General features: G+C 37.5%; 1 protein-coding gene across 3 annotated transcripts in view; it reads right to left on the bottom strand.

Moving 5' to 3' along the window:
- Positions 1 to 20,000, bottom strand: part of LOC137616421 (uncharacterized) — a 742,648-nt gene that overhangs the window by 17,040 nt on the left and 705,608 nt on the right. For all 3 annotated transcript variants that reach the window (XM_068346161.1, XM_068346160.1, XM_068346162.1), the window contains 8 exons: positions 19,960 to 20,000; positions 19,095 to 19,294; positions 14,934 to 15,093; positions 12,885 to 12,999; positions 10,647 to 10,782; positions 9,451 to 9,500; positions 8,773 to 8,897; positions 7,887 to 8,009 (listed from right to left, as the gene is read on the bottom strand). The exon at positions 19,960 to 20,000 is cut by the window's right edge and continues 120 nt beyond it. In XM_068346161.1, the coding sequence (XP_068202262.1) occupies positions 7,887 to 8,009; positions 8,773 to 8,897; positions 9,451 to 9,500; positions 10,647 to 10,782; positions 12,885 to 12,999; positions 14,934 to 15,093; positions 19,095 to 19,294; positions 19,960 to 20,000 (950 nt within the window). The remainder of the gene's footprint in view (positions 1 to 7,886; positions 8,010 to 8,772; positions 8,898 to 9,450; positions 9,501 to 10,646; positions 10,783 to 12,884; positions 13,000 to 14,933; positions 15,094 to 19,094; positions 19,295 to 19,959) is intronic.

Raw genomic sequence — 20,000 nt, 5'->3', positions numbered from 1 at the left:
GGCATTCCTTATTCCAGTTTTTTTCTTTTGACAGTAAGGGTATGTAATTTAATTTTATTGCTTTTCGTGGGATATTATTTTTATGTACATTTTTTGAAAGGGATAATTTTCGTACGTTTGTGTAAAATTGTTAACCTAAAGATAAAGGATTTACGATATCACATTCAATTTAATTTTTTATTTTTTCAGTCAGGGTATAGGATCATTTAGATAAAATATTTGGGAGTGTAATTTCTTAAATCCATTTTTTTTACTAAAGGGAAAGTATGTAAAGGGGTTGATTTTCTTAACGAAGCATTAAGCAAACTCAGTGACATTGCTAGTTTTATTTAATTTATTATACTTTAAGTATAAATACAAACTTTGCTTCAAGTCACATAGTTGCAAGTGGTGGTGTTGCAAGAACGCACCCACACATTTTTACAAATCCATTTTTTTTCCTTATGACTAGTATAGGAGGGTCACACATCGTGGAGATTCCATTTTTTCCCTTATGACTAGCACAGGAGGGTCACACATCGTGGAGATTCAATTTTTTACCTTATGACTAGCACAGGAGGGTCACACATCGTGGAGATTCCATTTTTTCCCTTATGACTAGCATAGAAGGGTCACACATCGTAGAGATTCCATTTGTTTTCCTTGTGACTAGCAAAGGAGGGTCACACATCGTGGAGATTCCATTTTTTTCCTTATGACTAGCAAAGAAGGGTCACACACATTGTGAAGATTCAATTTTTTCCTTACGACTAGGATAGAAGGGTCACACATCGTGGAGATTCCATTTTTTTTTCCTTATGACTAGCATAGGAGGGTCACACATCGTGAAGATTCCATGTTTTCCTTATGACTAGCATAGAAGGGTCACACATCGTGGAGATTCCATTTTTTTCCCTTATGACTAGCATAGAGGGTCATCCATTGTTGTGATTCCATTTATTTATGACTAGCATAGAGGGTCATCCATCGTTGTGATTCCATTTATTTATGACTAGCATAGAGGGTCATCCATTGTTGTGATTCCATTTATTTATGACTAGCATAGAGGGTCATACATCGTTGTGATTCCATTTATTTATGACTAGCATAGAGGGTCATCCATTGTTGTGATTCCATTTATTTATAACTAGCATAGAGGGTCATCCATCGTTGTGATTCCATTTATTTATGACTAGCATATAGGGTCATCTATCGTTGTGATTCCATTTATTTATGACTAGCATAGAGGGTCATACATTGTTGTGATTCCATTTATTTATGACTAGCATAGAGGGTCATCCATTGTTGTGATTCCATTTATTTATGACTAGCATAGAGGGTCATCCATTGTTGTGATTCCATTTATTTATGACTAGCATAGAGGGTCATCCATTGTTGTGATTCCATTTATTCATGACTAGCATAGGGGGTCATCCATTGTTGTGATTCCATTTATTTATGACTAGCATAGAGGGTCATCCATTGTTGTGATTCCATTTATTTATGACTAGCATATAGGGTCATCTATCGTTGTGATTCCATTTATTTATGACTAGCATAGAGGGTCATCCATCGTTGTGATTCCATTTATTTATGACTAGCATAGAGGGTCATACATTGTTGTGATTCCATTTATTTATGACTAGCATAGAGGGTCATCCATTGTTGTGATTCCATTTATTTATGACTAGCATAGAGGGTCATCCATCGTTGTGATTCCATTTATTTATGACTAGCATAGAGGGTCATCTATCGTTGTGATTCCATTTATTTATGACTAGCATAGAGGGTCATACATTGTTGTGATTCCATTTATTTATGACTAGCATAGAGGGTCATCCATTGTTGTGATTCCATTTATTTATGACTAGCATAGAGGGTCATCCATTGTTGTGATTACATTTATTCATGACTAGCATAGGGGGTCATCCATTGTTGTGATTCCATTTATTTATGACTAGCATAGAGGGTCATCCATCGTTGTGATTCCATTTATTTATGACTAGCATAGAGGGTCATCTATCGTTGTGATTCCATTTATTTATGACTAGCATAGAGGGTCATACATTGTTGTGATTCCATTTATTCATGACTAGCATAGAGGGTCATCCATTGTTGTGATTCCATTTATTCATGACTAGCATAGGGGGTCATCCATTGTTGTGATTCCATTTATTTATGACTAGCATAGAGGGTCGTCCATCGTTGTGATTCCATTTATTTATGACTAGCATAGAGGGTCATCCATCGTTGTGATTCCATTTATTTATGACTAGCATAGAGGGTCATCTATCGTTGTGATTCCATTTATTTATGACTAGCATAGAGGGTCATACATTGTTGTGATTCCATTTATTTATGACTAGCATAGAGGGTCATCCATTGTTGTGATTCCATTTATTCATGACTAGCATAGGGGGTCATCCATTGTTGTGATTCCATTTATTTATGACTAGCATAGAGGGTCATCCATTGTTGTGATTCCATTTATTTATGACTAGCATAGAGGGTCATCCATTGTTGTGATTCCATTTATTTATGACTAGCATAGAGGTTTATGACTAGCATAGAGGGTCATCCATTGTTGTGATTCCATTTATTTGTGACTAGCATAGAGGGTCATCCATTGTTGTCATTTCATTTATTTATGACTATTATAGAGGATCATCCATTGTTGTGATTCCATTTATTTATGACTAGCATAGAGGGTCATCCATTGTTGTGATTCCATTTATCTATGACTAGCATAGAGGGTCATCCATCGTTGTGATTCCATTTATCTATGACTAGCATAGAGGGTCATCCATCGTTGTGATTCCATTTATTTATGACTAGCATAGAGGGTCATCTATTGTTGTGATTCCATTTATTTATGACTAGCATAGAGGGTCATCCATTGTTGTGATTTCATTTATTTATGACTAGCATAGAGGATCATCCATTGTTGTGATTCCATTTATTTATGACTAGCATAGAGGGTCATTCATTGTTGTGATTCCATTTTTTTTATGACTAGCATAGAGGGTCATCCATTGTTGTGATTCCATTTATTTATGTCAAGCATAGAGGGTAATTCATTGTTGTGATTCCATTTATTTATGAATAGCATAGAGGGTCATCCATTGTTGTGATTCCATTTATTTATGACTAGCATAGACGGTCATCCATCGTTGTGATTCCATTTATTTATGACTAGCATATAGGGTCCTCCATTGTTGTGATTCCATTTATTTATGACTAGCATAGAGGGTCATTCATTGTTGTGATTCCATTTATTTATGACTGGCATAGAGGGTCATCCATTATTGTGATTCCATTTATTTATGCTTTGTTGTGATTCCATTTATTCATGACTAGCATAGAGAATTATCCATTGTTGTGATTCCATTTATTTATGACTAGCATAGAGGGTCATCCATTGTTGTGATTCCATTTATTTATGACTAGCATAGAGGGACCTTCATTGTTGTGATTCCATTTATTTATGACTAGCATAGAGGGTCCTTCATTGTTGTGATTCCATTTATTTATGACTAGCATAGAGGGTCATTCATTGTTGTGATTCCATTTATTTATGACTAGCATAGAGGGTCATTCATTGTTGTGATTCCATTTTTATATGACTAGCACAGAGATTCACCCATTGTTGTGATTCCATTTTTTTAAGACTAGCTTAGAGATTCACCCATTGTTGTGATTCCATCTTTTATGACTAGCATAGAGATTCATTCATTGTTGTGATTCCATTTTTTCAAGACTAGCATAGAGATTCACCCATTATTGTGATTCCATTTCTTTTTATGACTAGCATAAAGGTTCACCCATAGTTGTGATTCCATTTCTTCCTGACTAGCCTAGAGGGTCACCTACTGTATAGTTGTGATTCCAGTTTGTTTTGTCTAGCATAGAGGGTCACCTATAGCTGTAATTCCATTTTTTATTGTGTAGCACAGTTGTCATATATATCGTTACTTGTTTGGACACATTACAACCGGACAGCCTAAGCTCACCCATTGTCGTGACCCTGGTTGTCTAGTTAGGCTCCTGTTTAATTACTTGTAAGGCTTACTATTTGGTGATAGTTCTTTCTCGAGAGGCATTTTTTACAGCCTTTGTGCATGTTCCCCAGCTCCATCTTCATCCTTCCTTCCATGGGACTCTTGCGTAAAGCTAGATCGTCTTTCCCCTCCGTGTAATTTCTTGCACGCTCAACATTGTACTTTATGCGGTTGAGTTTGTTCTTGTCGCTGCCTCCACAAGAAATTAGCAAAATGACTGCTGCTGAGATCAGTGCATTTGTGGATTTGGCAGAACGACAAGGCTATGAGGGAGAATCATTACGAAGGTATGTGCGGGAGCTCATGAATGAAGGCAAAGGCCGGAGAAGAACAGAGCATGAAAGAATGAGGTATGAAAGAGAGAGAGCGCATGAATTAAGAATGCAGGAGATGGACGCCCGATTGGCACAACTCAATCACTTGCCACCTCAATGCAATGTTGCCAAAGTCCAGCAGGACAATTTCAGGAAGGTCCAGTTCATGGAAGGAGTTACCAAAAAACTCCCTACAGTGGAGTCCCAGGTGACCACGTCCCAGCTCAGCAAGAAGTGCGGACTAAGGGCAATAAGCAACATTGGACATGAGGGCTTCGACCTGCGTTTGGGTCAAGAGCCCATGAAGGTGGTACAGCAAGTGACCCTCAGGCGCATGAAGGCTGCCAAGCCGGAGCGCAAAGCAGTGAGGATGCTTCCTGCAGGGGAAGATGAATGGCTCGGTGACATTGACCTTGGTGAGGTAGCTTGGCTAAGTGAGGAGGCCCAAGAGTCTTCCTCCTCCAGCAGTGAGTCTGAGCTTCATACACCAGAAGTTAATTCTGGTGAAGGTGTGCCACTTTCCACCACAGGGGATAGGGCTACTCCAAGCGTCATGCCAGAGGCCCCAGAGGAGGGCCAGAGATCTCCCTTTTCCCACCATGAGTCTGAGCCGAGTACCCGCAAATTCAATCCGGATGAAACTGTGCCACTTAACACCACTGGAAATAGGGCTACCTCAATCACTAGGCTAGAGGTCTCAGAGAAGGCAAGAGGTGAACCACCCATCAGTGCCGAGACCCCAATGGGCCAGACAGTGCTCATCAGGTTCCCACTGCTGGATGAGACATTGGTAAACAACATGGCACCTGCCTACTCGAACGATGTGGAAATAGATAACCCCTCTAAGGCTGAGTTCCTGCTAAAGGATGAGGTGCCCCTTAAGATCACCCGAGGTTCTCATGATCCTGTTAAGGTCTCGTGCCGGCAAGTAGCTGTTCCCCGTAATCTCTGCTTGTCGGTGCTATGCATGGTCCATGAGGGACTGTGAGGACACTTTGGGGTAATGTGTACTACCCAGCTTATCCACTTGCACAGGGTTATCAAGGCTTACGTTGCCTCCTACCACCCTTGCCAAGCCACCGGTAACTCTAAGCAAATAGTGCCGAGGGCCTCGCTTCAACTTATCCCATCCATAAGTGTTACAGAGCTGACACAATTCTTTTATTGGTTTGGCATTCTAGCCACATTTCAGTGGGACGAGGGTTTCCACTTCATGGCAGAGGAGTCACAACCTCTGACCATACTCGTAATTCATTTTTGGCTTCACCAGGTGCAGGCAGGAATTCCCAACTGTGGGGTTTACTTATATGGCAGCATAAATATCTTCCAGACATGGGAAAACTCCAAACTCAAGAGAATGAGCTCTCAGGCATGGGCTCATCGCTTGAGCATCTTGGTTCCTATCGTGCTGACCATGTGTTCCCCCAGACATTCCTAACGGACCATAACCCTCTAACCTACTTGACTGAGCTACATAATGGGAATAAAGGGCTCATGAGGTGGGGCATAGACCTCCAGAACTACAACTGGAAGGTCAAGCGCCTAAAGAACTCAGATGAGAGAGATGTGTTCTCCTGGCATTAGGTAAATCTAGTTTGTATAAAAAAATATTAATTGGCCTTGGTGTCTCCTCAGGTAGATAAACTTGAGGAGCCATCTTGGCATTATTATTTGCATTCAATTTATTTTTATTGATTTATTTTATCTTTTGTATATGTCAATTTTCTTTAATTTTATGCCTACCACTGCACTAGGTCACTTAACTTTAACCATATTTGCATTTTAATTTTCAATTTTGCAGTTTTGAATTTTTTAGTTGCTGCCTCACAGCCAGCATGCTTATTTCTACAAGGCACTTAAAGTTAATTTACTATCACAATAAAGTAAAATTATGACTCTAGTTGCAGCTTAAGTATTAATTCGTTATCGTGGTGAGACTCACTGAGGGAGGAGTCATTAAGGCTAGTCACTTCAGACCTTGCTTGCAGAGTTCTTGTCCTGTTCTAGGACAAAATCTCTGCTAAAATGGGGGGCTGTTATTTTTTGCGGTCATTACGCCACCTTTTTTCAAATAAAAAAGACCCCGTCAGCAAGCATGAGTCGAAAGGCCACGAGTTTTGGGACCCTACCCAGAGTGTCACCCACCCCCCAACCATTCTATACCAGTCTACTCCCCTTTGAGGTCTCATTTTTCAGCCATCTTACTTATCACCTGGCAATGTCAAGATCCCAGGAGAAAGAGGAGGCCTATTGATGGGGGTGTCGGGACACGTGACAAGGTCTGACCAATGGGACAACAGTCAGGTCAATTCCCCACCCCCCCACCCCCACTTGTGGGCAAAAAGGGAGCCGAGTCTGCCTAGGAGCGGCTGGGCATTCTTCTTCTTGACTCAACCTCCTTGAGGGAACCACCATCTCTCTTCACCCTCAAGACATCAGGGAGGCAGGACCTCTGTTTACATATCCTCCACAAGGGAGGAACCAGAGTCGTTTTTACTAAGGTAAGGTGTCTGATTTTGAGATCCTCGTTAACCTTACCTAACCTCCCATCCCTTCCTTATCACATCCCATTTTTTCCTTTTATCCTTTAAAGAAATATCCTACCCACTGAACCTTTTAACCTATTCCCTATATCCCTCCACGTGTGCCATTTGCTTCTATCCTTAATTAATTCACCCTGTGATAGTGTTGATTCCCATGTGTAATGTTTAAATCCCTAAGCTTTGCATTTTCATTTAATTTGCGGTTTTAACCACACGACTTCATCGTGTTCCCAGCCGGTAGTAGTAAGTGTGCTGTTAATAATTTAATTTATTTCCCTTTCCAGGGAACTTGATTGCTGTGCTGGAGTTTCATCCACGGCCCCCCAAACTCCACTCGAAGCTCCTCATGGCTTAAATTAAAATAGTTATCTGCTGTGCTCCCCTTTCATTTATTTTTATTTAAATATTATTGTATAATATATATATATATATATATATATATATATATATATATATATATATATATATATATATTGTCGGTATCCTTTGTCTTATTGCCGACTGGCGACCTTTCCCATTGTTATTTTTGTTGTTTTGGCCCTTGAGTCCCTTAAGCAAGGCCAGACTCGAACCAGTGGCCCGTATATATATATATATATATATATATATATATATATATATATATATATATATATATATATATATATATATATATATATATATATTATACACAGTAGATTATTCTAACAAATTCTGGTTCTTGGTACATAATATGACTAAATCAAAAGAATTTACGTTAATTATCACAGTTAAATACATTAAGTCAGTAAGTATATTGTACATCTATCTTCTTTATTATTCATTTAGGGTAAAGATTATAGAGCTATTTAGACTAATAAATTCCACGATGCAAGCAAAAGTCAGTTGCTTTCTACTTTAGGATTTCGGATTCAAATATTACCATTATTACTTACGTTACTCTGAACACTTACACAAATCATCTACAATTGATATCTGTCTTTTAAGGAAAAATCAGGTGGGAAAAGGTTTACCTTGAATTCATGATAATTCTTCTTTGCATCGATGGACATGTTTAGATAGCTCTCGATTTCACATCGTGGGATTCTCCGGGATGTATTGGCGTATATATTTTCATCTTCGTCGGTGTTCACAGGCTGTAAATGAACATTATTATTATTATTATTATTATTATTATTATTATTATTATTATTATTATTATTATTATTATTATTATTATTATTATTATTATCAAACAAAGCCAACCCTTGTTGAAAAAGTTGAATGCCACAAGCTCTAGGTCTTAATGTAGAAGTCATGTACAGTAAACAACAGCAGAGACATTACTTTCTATCAAACAATTGGAGGCAGATAAGAATATTATGAGAAGAAGAAACACATCAGCTTTAAACACAAGTGTGACTTAAGATCATTCTTCATCTAATCAAAGATTAATATCAATTTACTATCTTGCTAAGTGACTTTACACGTACAAGAATCATTTATAAGAAATATGCAGAATAGGTTAAAAACATCACTACGTTCAATTACGTGACAAAAAAAAAAAAAAAAACCGAAAAATAACTCCCTTTTTTGACATCATGAATGAAAATAATTAAATTAATCGACCTTAGGTATTGCTATAAGAGCACTCAGTACATCTCCTTCTCAGACCGAATGAGAACTTAGTAAACAGAAACTCAGGATAGATAAAAAGAGACTAAAATAGGATAAGTGTCAACACAGTCACTGAAGGTCAGCCTACTGGAGGCTCCTAAATTCCAGATTAACTAACTATTCCAAACAGTTTAGAATCAATGAATAAATCCAGTTTACAAACAACTTGCATTGTTAAGCTATGAATGAAATTACCTATTGAAAAATTACACTCTGTATAAAGAAAATGTTGAAAAGACAAACCGGATTAGGGGCTCCTAGGACGAAGCACATGCCATTTTCTTCATTTCTTGGAGCGAGATGAAAACTAGGATTTCCCGTGACAGCTGATTGTGTCGTTTCTTGGGTTGCTGCTTGTCTTCTAGGAACTATAGAAAAAGAATAACACATCAATGATATAAAGATAATTTCAATATATTGATGCATGCAGTGTATATATATATATATATATATATATATATATATATATATATATATATATATATATAGATGTGTATATGTAAATATATATATGTATATATATATATATATATATATATATATATATATATATATATATATATATATATATGTGTGTGTGTGTGTGTGTGTGTATAACATAATCTATCTATCTATATATATATATATATATATATATATATATATATATATATATATATAGCATAATCTATCTATCTATCTATCTGTATATATATATATATATATATATATATATATATATATATATATATATATATATGTATATACTGTATATATATTATGTGCGTGCTTATGCATGTGTATGTTCGTGTCTGTTAACTATCAATTATCAACCGCTGCTTAGTTATCCTCATAAACATTAAGCAAAGAATAAGGCGTTGACATTTCATTTTATCTTAGAAATAAGGTTCATCACAAGAGAAATATGGCAATTGTTCCTACCTTCTAATGCTATGGGCCACGCAAGAACAATCTTGCCTCGCTTTCTGTACCTATGAAAATAAGTAAACAATTAGTGTATATACAGTTCAGAGGAGCAGAGATCAAACGACGTAAGATGTTTTTACAAAGCAGACATGATATTTTTATGAATTGGTCAACCTAAAGAGCTATGTATTCATAGGACTAATCCCAACTGCATCAAATTGTTTTATCCAGAAAGACAAAGGCCCGACTGCGCATGTCCGAGACTCAAGCAGTGTTCAGGTTCAACGTTCAGGGTCGACGCCTTTGACTTGGCATCCGGGCTGCTCTAGAGCGCTTGTATGGTGTTACAAAGCCCAATAAGGAAAGCAGCCACATAACCATCCCCAAAAAAAGAATATGCAATTTTTAATGGGATAAATAGTAAATCAAATGACGCAAACAACAGATAAACTGGGAAATAAGACTTATGTTAAACTATTTAACCTAAAACATTAGCAACTAGATTGAACAACTGAAATTCTACTAAATCAATTGTATTCGCTCGACAAATATTTATATATGCCTATACAACAAAGGAAACCACAACAAATGCAAAATTTATAGTCCAATTTAGGACAAAGGCCTCAGACATATCCTAGGTCATGACTGTGGTTTGCCCATTTTCATCACAATGCTAGCCACTGCGGATTGCTGATAGTAGGAGACTTCTGTCTGATCGCTCACAACAAGAAGCCATAGTATGGTTGGTCCTGACTAGTAAGGCTTTGCTAGTCATGGCTATATGCAAACCCTTTCACTAATTTAAGGTATCCCCGCTCATATATATATACATATATATATATATATATATATATATATATATATATATATATATATATATATATATATATATATATATATACATATATATATATATATATATATATATATATATATATATATATATATATATATATATATACATATATATATTGATACTTATTTATCATTTTACATGTATAATTCTGTGAAAACTGTGATTGACTCAGATAAAGTAAACTTATGAAAAAATACCAATTTTCAGAGCTCAAAGAATAACAGTAAAACAATTTCATCGTCCATACTTAAAGAAAAAACTGAATTACGAAATCGGAAGACTTTGACTGTGACCAGAAGAAAGTGAGCTATTATCAACCTGAAGTCGATGCTGGAATAGACATAAAGGAACCTACGTGTAGACGCCAATCAAGAGGAAAAGCAAGATGAGTGCCACAGTTATTATGATGATAGTCAAGACGTTGACTGGTTGGGTCGATGGCACAACTTTCACTGCAGAGTTCAGTTTCTTCCAAATTATGGTTTCTTTGTCTGCAAAGAAAAGGAACTGTAGAAAAGCACTTTTCGTTACTTTAAACTTATTCATATTAAACTGCGTATCTTTATATTATATTTTAAAATAGTTTCCATGTCTAGCACAAAACTGCATGAGGCTTTATAATGTTTGGATAACGCAACAGAGGAGTGACTGATATACACACGGAATGAAACAAAATTACTTGTTATTGATTAAAAATAGATCTTGCAGACATATTCCTAACTAGGAACAGAACAACAAAAACCTATAATAAACTCATTCCTTTCATATGCATTGGGAGTTAAGGAAAGCCTTATAAAAGGAAAACACTATGATATTATTACACGTAACTGCACTCATCTGTATAAAAAAAAGTACAAGAGTAGAAACATATGGACGAAAATGAACCAGTGAATACTATTTGGTTGGAATTTCATATATATATATATATATATATATATATATATATATATATATATATATATATATATATATATATATATATATATATATATATATATATATATATGTGTGTGTGTGTGTGTGTGTGTGTATGTATATATATACATACTCATATATAACATTATATATACATATATCTCATCATCCTCATTCATCATCCATTACTAGTCCACTGCAGAACAAAGACCTCACGCATGTCCTTCCATTTCTGTCTGTTTATGGTCTTTCTATGCTAATCCACATCCTCAAACTTTGTTCGTCAATCCACCGTCTTCTCTTTTCTTCCTTTAACTGCTTCCTTCGCAACCTCTAGGGACCAATTCTATTATTCTTAATGTCCATCTATTGTCTGTCATTCTCACTGTATGTTCTGCCCATGTCTATTCCTTTTTCTTACAAGTTGTTAGAATATTCTCTACTTAAGTTTGCTCTCGAATAGATGTTGCTCTTTTCCTGTTTCTTAGTGTTATTCCCATCAGAATATTTTTCGTAGATCTTCGATTTGTAACTAGATTATCTTCTACGGCTTTAGTAGGGCTCCAAGTTTCTGTTGCATAAGTTAATACTGGTAGGATCACCTGATTAAATACTTTTCTTTTTAGAGAAAATGGTATTTTACTTCTCATCATCTTAATCTGTTTACCAAATCCTCTTCATACCATACCTATCCTTATTTTAATTTCGATCTTGTGTCCTGAGGTTGTTTACCTACTGTCTGTTCTGAGTACGTATATTCATTAACTATCTCTCGAGATTTGTCCATAACTCATATAGTTTTATTTTCGTTCTGCATTTTCATTGAACATTATCTTTATTTTACTCATGTTCATTTTCAGCTCTACATTCATGCTCTCTCTATTCAATTTTTTTTAATTCCTCCTACGAATCATATCAATTCCTATATTATTCAAATCGAAATTATTAAAAACATCTATATAGTTATACTGTATATTGTTATATATAAATATGTAAACATATTTATAAAAACACTGTATATCGATAAATACTTCTGTGTATTCATGTATATACATACATACATACATACATACATACATAAATACATACATATATATATATATATATATATATATATATATATATATATATAATTTGTAATATCTAGAAAAGTCTACAATGTTTTGCTAAGGTAATTTCTCCTAATGAAAATATTCAATAATGGTCACATGCCACTGATATTATTTTTAGCTCAAAGGAGGAACATTTTTAATTACGAAATGGGATTCGCTGAAGTTTCACCCGTCTTTCTGAACTCCGGAAATCTAATTCATGTAAATTATATATTGATATGTAGGCTTCAGTGAAATGATCACGGAATATTGTTTCATAGAGTTTTTGAGAGCGAGCAGCGTCCAGGTTTTGACAGTTAACTAGCATTTTTGTGTCCTTTTCAGCTTTATATTCTGTCAACATGAATATTTATAATGAAACTGATTGGTGCTCCTCTGTCAAAGTTCATGGTCTCATTAAAAAGTCAGATTAAGAGAAAATTAAAGAATTATATTATTATTATTATTATTATTATTATTATTATTATTATTATTATTATTATTATTACTTTTCAGTGAAACTGGCAGTGACTTTGTTTACTTGATTGCCTATAACTACACAAGACCCCAAAACCGGAGCTACATACCTCGAAGTCTTGTAGCAGCCCCAACTGCAAACCTGTAGGCTTCTCCTTCCTGTAGTGGGCAGTTGTAATATCCGTTGTAGTCTTTTCCATCCCCGACCACAAATGCGATTGTGCTCTTGAATGGAAATTGGGGAATAGAATTATATAGAGATACATAATATAGTTATAAGGACGCTTAGGTTCTTTCCGTATCACTCGAGAACCAAATGAAATATTCAATGTATGCTTATGACTGTTCGCTATACAATACATTATTAAAGTTTTAATCAGTTGTATACTGCTAAGAGGTAAAGGAGTTCTGTTCGTTGGAAAAAGAAAATCTTGAATGTTTGTTCACAGAGCTTTCTTAATTTACTGCAAAGTTGACAGATGATTTACTATCTACCGTTTAAAAGTGTGACTAACTATAAACTCTATAAAAAAAAAAAAAACATATCTTTTTACATTAAGACATGCATTTCAGGCAATTTACGATGATCATGTGATACAAATCTCAAGACCTACACTGACTAATGACATCTATTTTCTTTTCATTTTATCCATAAAAGCCAATTGATATTCGTGTGAATTTACACAACGTGATTATATCTCGTACCCATTTTGAGTCATGCTTTAATGTATTTTTTACACAATTTATATGAAATCGATTTCATATATCAGTGCTTTTCATAAATCTCAACTACTTGGTAATTTCCAAAATATATTTTGTTTTTTGGTGTAGCTATGAAGTAGCTCCTTCAAACATTTGCTGCTACGTTTATTATTATTATTATTATTATTATTATTATTATTATTATTATTATTATTATTATTATTATTATTATTAAATGCTAAGCTACAACCCTAGTTGGAAAAGCAGGATGCTATAAGTCCAGGGGCCCCAACAGGGAAAATAACCCAGTGAGGAAAGGAAATAAGGAAAAAAAAAAACATTTTAAGAGTAGTAACAATATTAAAATAAAAATTTCCTATTTAAACTATAAAAAACTTTAACAAAACAAGAGGAAGAGAACCTAGATAGAAAAGTGTGTCCGAGTGTACCCTCAAGCAAGAGAACTCTAACCCAAGGCAGTGTAAGACCATGGTACAGAGGCTATGGCACTACCCAAGAATAGAGAACAATGGTTTGATTTTGTAGTGTCCATCTCCTAGAAGAGCTGCTTACCACAGCTAAGGAGTCTCTTCTACCCTTACCAAGAAGAAATTAGCCCCTGAACAATGAAAGTGCAGTAGTTAACCCCTTGGGTGAAGAAAAATTGGTCCGCAGGAATTATAATAATGGGCAGAATTTCAAAGTGAAAGGAGAAAAAGGAAAGTGTGATGAAAAGAAAAGCAAAACAATCAAAATAGTATTGAAAAAAAAAAATCATACTGTTATACAATAAAATGAACTAACTCTGCTGAGAGAGGTCTAAAATAAGTATCAAATAATATAATAAGAAATTCAGTGGGATTCATCAGAGCTAAATTATGACTGCAATTTTGGTAATTATAAAACCAGAATGAAATTAATTCTTAGTACTCGCTAATCTTGAAAATTGTCCATTAAAGAGTAATTATCTCTGGAAAGCATCATCGCCGTAAAAGTGGCTGATGTCTAACGAATGATGTCAGCAAAAGGATTCAAATGCAGCAAAGATTAGGAAACCTCATCATCCTTGACAGCGTTGTAGGATAAGTTAGACATGACCTCTCTATCTGTTATGAAATGCTCCCCGAGTGAGAATAGAATCCATTTTAAGTGCAAGATAGTAGAAAAGGGTAAATACTTTGATAATAAAGGTTACAGATTATACACAAATTACTAAACAAAGGACGCATGAAAACAGTCTTAATTACTGATCAGATTCTAAAGGGTGATGCTGGGTTCATGCTAAGGAAAAGAATTTATGCAGCTAGTTATGAAAAATAAGAAAAGTATAGTTAATATGAAATATTTCCTCCAGAACTCAGTTGATGGAGTTTACAAGAAAAGTGCAACTAAGCAATCAGGAAGTGAAAAACAGGATTATCCAGCAACAGCTTCCGAAAACAATAATTGTTACTTACAGATGATATTTCTCCAGCAATCCAAAAAGGCCCATCAAGGCAATTTATTTTTTTTTTCCGGCCTTTTCGATCTCTAGTGACTAATGCTTCAACCTTCCCTTGAAGATCTTCTACTCCCTCGCCATCTTGGGTTACGTGTTCTACTACAACGAGGAAGGAGCTGAAAAAAGAAGAAGAAGAAGAGTGACTGTCAACAAAGTTGTTATGATCAGAATCAGAAAGTGTTGTTGACGACAACGAGATCTTTAACTTTCTCTCTACATCTTAGCACATATTTATAACATAATAAAGAAAAAGAAACAAGAAGAAAATATTGATAAAGATGGTAGGCCTAATGCTCTAAAGATTATTATCAAGATCATTGTTGTTGTCGATGTTGTTATTGCTTTAAAGATAGTAGTGTACCAACCGTGTTTCACACAATTGTACATAATTCCTTTTGTATATATTATGCTTGTATCTTCGCTCCTCCCTCGCACTAAAACGAACATGAAAATTCCTGTCTGGTTTTTCCTCTGTGATATTGTCTGTCTTGTGAACTTGTCATGTCCTGTTGCCTTGGGGTTTTGTATATAAGGAGAGTGTTCCACAACAATATAACTCAGTCGTTTCCAATCTGCCTTTGATTTCACAACTCCTCTCTCGGCCCATCACATTGGTGACCCCAGAAGTCGACTCGCTCCCACCGCCTTCCACCCCTACCCCCTCGCCCCTTCATCGTTGGTACTATGGCGGACTCTACGGCAGTTGGTGCTGCGGCCGCTCCATTCAAACTTTCATCGTTTGCCAGCGGAGAGGCGTTTGCTTGGTTTCAGCGCGCAGAAGTCCAGTTTCGTATCAGGGGCGTGACTCGCTCAACCACCAAAGCGGATTATGTTCTCGCGACGATACCCGAGGACACCTTCCCAGAAATATCCGACTGGCTTTGTGAACAAGGAGACACCCTAATAGCGTATGACGACCTCAAATCATACCTTCTGCAGCAGTACTCGCCGTCGCCAGCCGCCCGTATAGCAAAGCTTTTTCAGCTCTTGCAACAACCGTTGGGGGACTAAAGGGCTTCGCTTGCCCTCAGGGAAATGACCAGTATCGCTCGCCTTCAACCTGCCGCAGACGGCTCTCCTCGTGAGGTGAACCTACTCCGTGCCCTTTGGATACGCCGTTTACCTGAACCTGTGCGCGCTGCCATACCCGATGTCGATAGTTTACCCATAAAGGACTTGATGACCAAAGCCGACGCCCTTATGGACAGCCACTTCAAGACCTCCATCAACGCCTCCACCCCTGACGACGAGGATGCCTATTCAACGTCAACCGAAGCTGACATGAATGCCGTAGGACATACACGCCTACCTCGTGACGTGCCGAAGCGGCGACAAAGCCGCCCACCACTCACCAATCGATCGCGCCCCAACGAACGACTTCTACAGCCACTTACTACCTCCCATCCACCGCAGTTTTGCTACTACCACTTCAGATTCGGGGCAACCGCGAAGAAATGTGCCAAAGATTGTCAGTGGCCAAAAAACGTGTAAGTAGGCCATCGCTTGTGGCGGTGGCCTCCCATGTTTCTAATCTTTTCTTTTTACAGGATGCAGGAACGGGCGTGCGATTTTTGGTAGACACGGGTGCTTGTCGTTCTCTTTTGCCAAGGAAACTCTTCAAGGCACAACGTAGTCTGTCTACATCTGCCGACGTCCGCTTGGTAGCTGCCAACGGATCTGCGATACCCACCTACGGTTACGAGAGCCTCACATTATCGTTCGGAAACGGTAAATTCAATTGGAAGTTTCTCGTTGCTGACGTCACAATGCCAATCCTCGGTGCGGATTTCCTCTCTCATTTCCACCTTCTGGTCGATGTCGCCCACCGACGATTGGTCAACACAGACTCGTACTTGTCGACACCTCTTCAACCCGCCCCCTCTAACCTCGCTCTCCACATCAGCGCACCCACGGATGCCTACACCTACCTCCTCACGTCGTACCCGGAAGTTTTCCGTCCAGAACTTCGCCAAACGCCCACGATTCCTGCCAAGCACGGTATTTATCACCATATCAAGACGACGGGACCCCCAGTCTTCGCAAAATTCAGACGTCTGGCACCGGAACGATTGGCAGCCGCCAAACAGACGTTCGCCGAAATGGAGAAAATGGGCCTTTGCCAAAAGGCCTCCAGCCCATGGTCGTCACCCTTACACATCGTTCTGAAGAAAGACGGCTCCCTCCTTTCGTGCGGGGATTACAGGCGCCTGAACATGCAAACAGAACCGGATCACTACCCCCTCCCAAACATTGCTGATGTAACCTCCTACCTGCACAAAGCAAAGGTTTTCTCTACGCTCGACCTCCTGAAGGGGTATTATCAGGTGCCTATGAACCCAGAAGACATCCCCAAGACCGCCATCACCACTCCGTTTGGCACATACACCTTCAATTACTCCTGTTTTGGCCTTCGTAATGCTGGGGCAACGTTTCAACGTCTCATGGATGGCATCTTAGGGGACCTCCCTTTCTGTGTATGTTATGTGGACGACATACTTGTGTTCTCCTCCTCAAAAGAGGAACACCTCCGTCACCTGCGCATCGTGCTCGACCGCCTGCAACAAAACGGCCTTGTAGTCCGGTACGACAAGTGTACCTTTGGTGCCAACGAAGTGTCGTTCTTAGGGCACCGTATCACTCCTGAAGGAGTCCATCCCCTCCCTGAGAAGGTAGCAGCCGTTCATAATTTCCCCACGCCCTCGACCGTCAAAGCTCTGCAGGAATTCTTGGGCATGATCAACTATTATCACCGCTTTCTGCCAGCCATGCCGCCAGACTTACAAGCCCCCAGCGAAGCATCCCATACCAACGGACTTGCACTCTGCAACGCACGTCTTCCTGCGCAACGACACCAGCAAGCCACCGTTAACGCCCCCTTACACGGGACCTTTCCTTGTGATCCGACGCAGTCCGAAAGCATTCCTCCTAAACATTCGGGGCAAAGAAGACTGGGTCTCCATTGATCGTCTAAAACCTGCTTATCTTCTGCCAGATGACCCGCCTACAGTTCGCCTCTCTAGATCAGGGCGCCCTATTTAACATGTACATTATGTCATTTTTAGGGGGGGGGGGAGCCATGTACCAACCGTGTTTCACACAATTGTACATAATTCCTTTTGTATATATTATGCTTGTATCTTCGCTCCTCCCTCGCACTAAAACGAACATGAAAATTCCTGTCTGGTTTTTCCTCTGTGATATTGTCTGTCTTGTGAACTTGTCATGTCCTGTTGCCTTGAGGTTTTGTATATAAGGAGAGTGTTCCACAATATAACTCAGTCGTTTCCAATCTGCCTTTGATTTCACAACTCCTCTCTCGGCCCGTCACAGTAGTGTCAATTAGGATAATGAAACCAATAATGATAAAAATTATATCATAATTAATAATGATAATAATAAGAATGATAATGATATTATCAAAAACAATAAAACTGCTGTTTTATTTGCTGTTTTGCAAAGAAGCCACGATCACCTTTCCAAGATTTTGGTCTTGCTTGAAAGATATCTTGAGGATTGAGATGAAAACGAGCAAAGTAAAGTTAAAGGAGTTGGCCAGATAAGTGGTAAAGAGAGAGAGAGAGAGAGAGAGAGAGAGAGAGAGAGAGAGAGAGAGAGAGAGAGAGAGAGCAGACGAAGAAGGCAATGGATTTGGTATAGAAAGGAAGATGCAAAGAACCTTGGTTATCATCAGTCTATACATTGATTCCTTATGGCATTTTACAGTATTACAGCTAGAAGAATATGTTCCAGGGATGACAACAGATGTATTTTCTCATGAATGAGTTTAAAATACAAACTAACAATGATTTTGAGAACTATTTTCTTTTCCAGATTTCTCAAAAATTGAATGATTTGGGAAGAACTCGAGAGAATTTGAAAGAACGAGAAGAAATTCTATCTCACAAAAATGCTTTGCAACAAACATGAATAACTAAAAATTTATGTGTCTCTTCAAAGATACCTATTGCTTTACCACTTGAATTGCTCTTGTATAATTAAATAGATCTTATATTCAACTAGTTTTATCTACCAGGTAATTAAATCAAGTTATCAATGGAAAATGTCAGAAATTGAGCAGAAATGTAATTTCAATGATAGCTTCATTGAAAATATTTACCTATTTCCATCTCCTTCATTGGTGACCCGAGGTAGTGAAATTGCTACAGAGGAATTGGTCTTCTCTCCAACTGTGAGGGATCCATCAAATTCAGGGAAAGGCTTCGTGACCAGTTCTTTTGTGGATTCATTTCCACAAAACTTTGTATTGCAACACCTTGCTCGGACCTCAATTATTTTGCCAGGTGGAAGGTCAGCCATCTAAAAAGAAAGAAAATTTGTAAAATTGATTGATAAGAAACCACATAGTTAAGATATAATCACTCTGTCACGGCTTTTTAATTGCTCATCGAAATATTACTGTTATTTGGGTTGAGTAAAGTATATTATATTCATATTCTTGTTTATATTATCTCCTGTGTACATTCATCATAAAGACAAACGTTGAAAGTCACTGATCGATAAATATAAAGTAAAAAAAAAGAAATAGTTGTGATTAAAATGAATATTTTCATGATCAAGAATTCGGAAGCTGGATTTTACCTGTCTCTGTCGCTCTCTCTGCCTACCTCTCCCTCCATGAGAATATTTGGGGTCAAATGGCTAATTTAAAGGATTTAAAACAAAAATAGCCATCAAATCTCGAATATTCTAACAAATTTCAAACGCTCCCTTTTAAACTAACATAATTGTCAGTTTAGATTCTTCGTAATTCATCTTAGTTTTCCCTTCTTATATAGATGAACTACTTTTTTAATCTTTCAAAATTTGTACTTTTAGTAGGTCAAATTCCCCTTATCTCTGATGTCTGGCTTCCGTCACTTATAAAGCAAATATTGCTTCATTTGAAAACGTCCATTAGGCTGTCACATGACATCCTTTCTTTGATTCCAGGTGACCCATTCAAATGAAAATATGGGACTTACCTGACAGGTCATGAACTCGTCCTCTGTGTACGGCTTCTCAC

Source organism: Palaemon carinicauda, chromosome 22 (genome assembly GCF_036898095.1).
Source record: "Palaemon carinicauda isolate YSFRI2023 chromosome 22, ASM3689809v2, whole genome shotgun sequence".
NCBI classification, from domain to species: Eukaryota; Metazoa; Arthropoda; class Malacostraca; order Decapoda; family Palaemonidae; genus Palaemon; species Palaemon carinicauda.
Note: the sequence above shows the minus strand (reverse complement) of the source record. Positions and strands in the feature narration are given on the sequence as shown.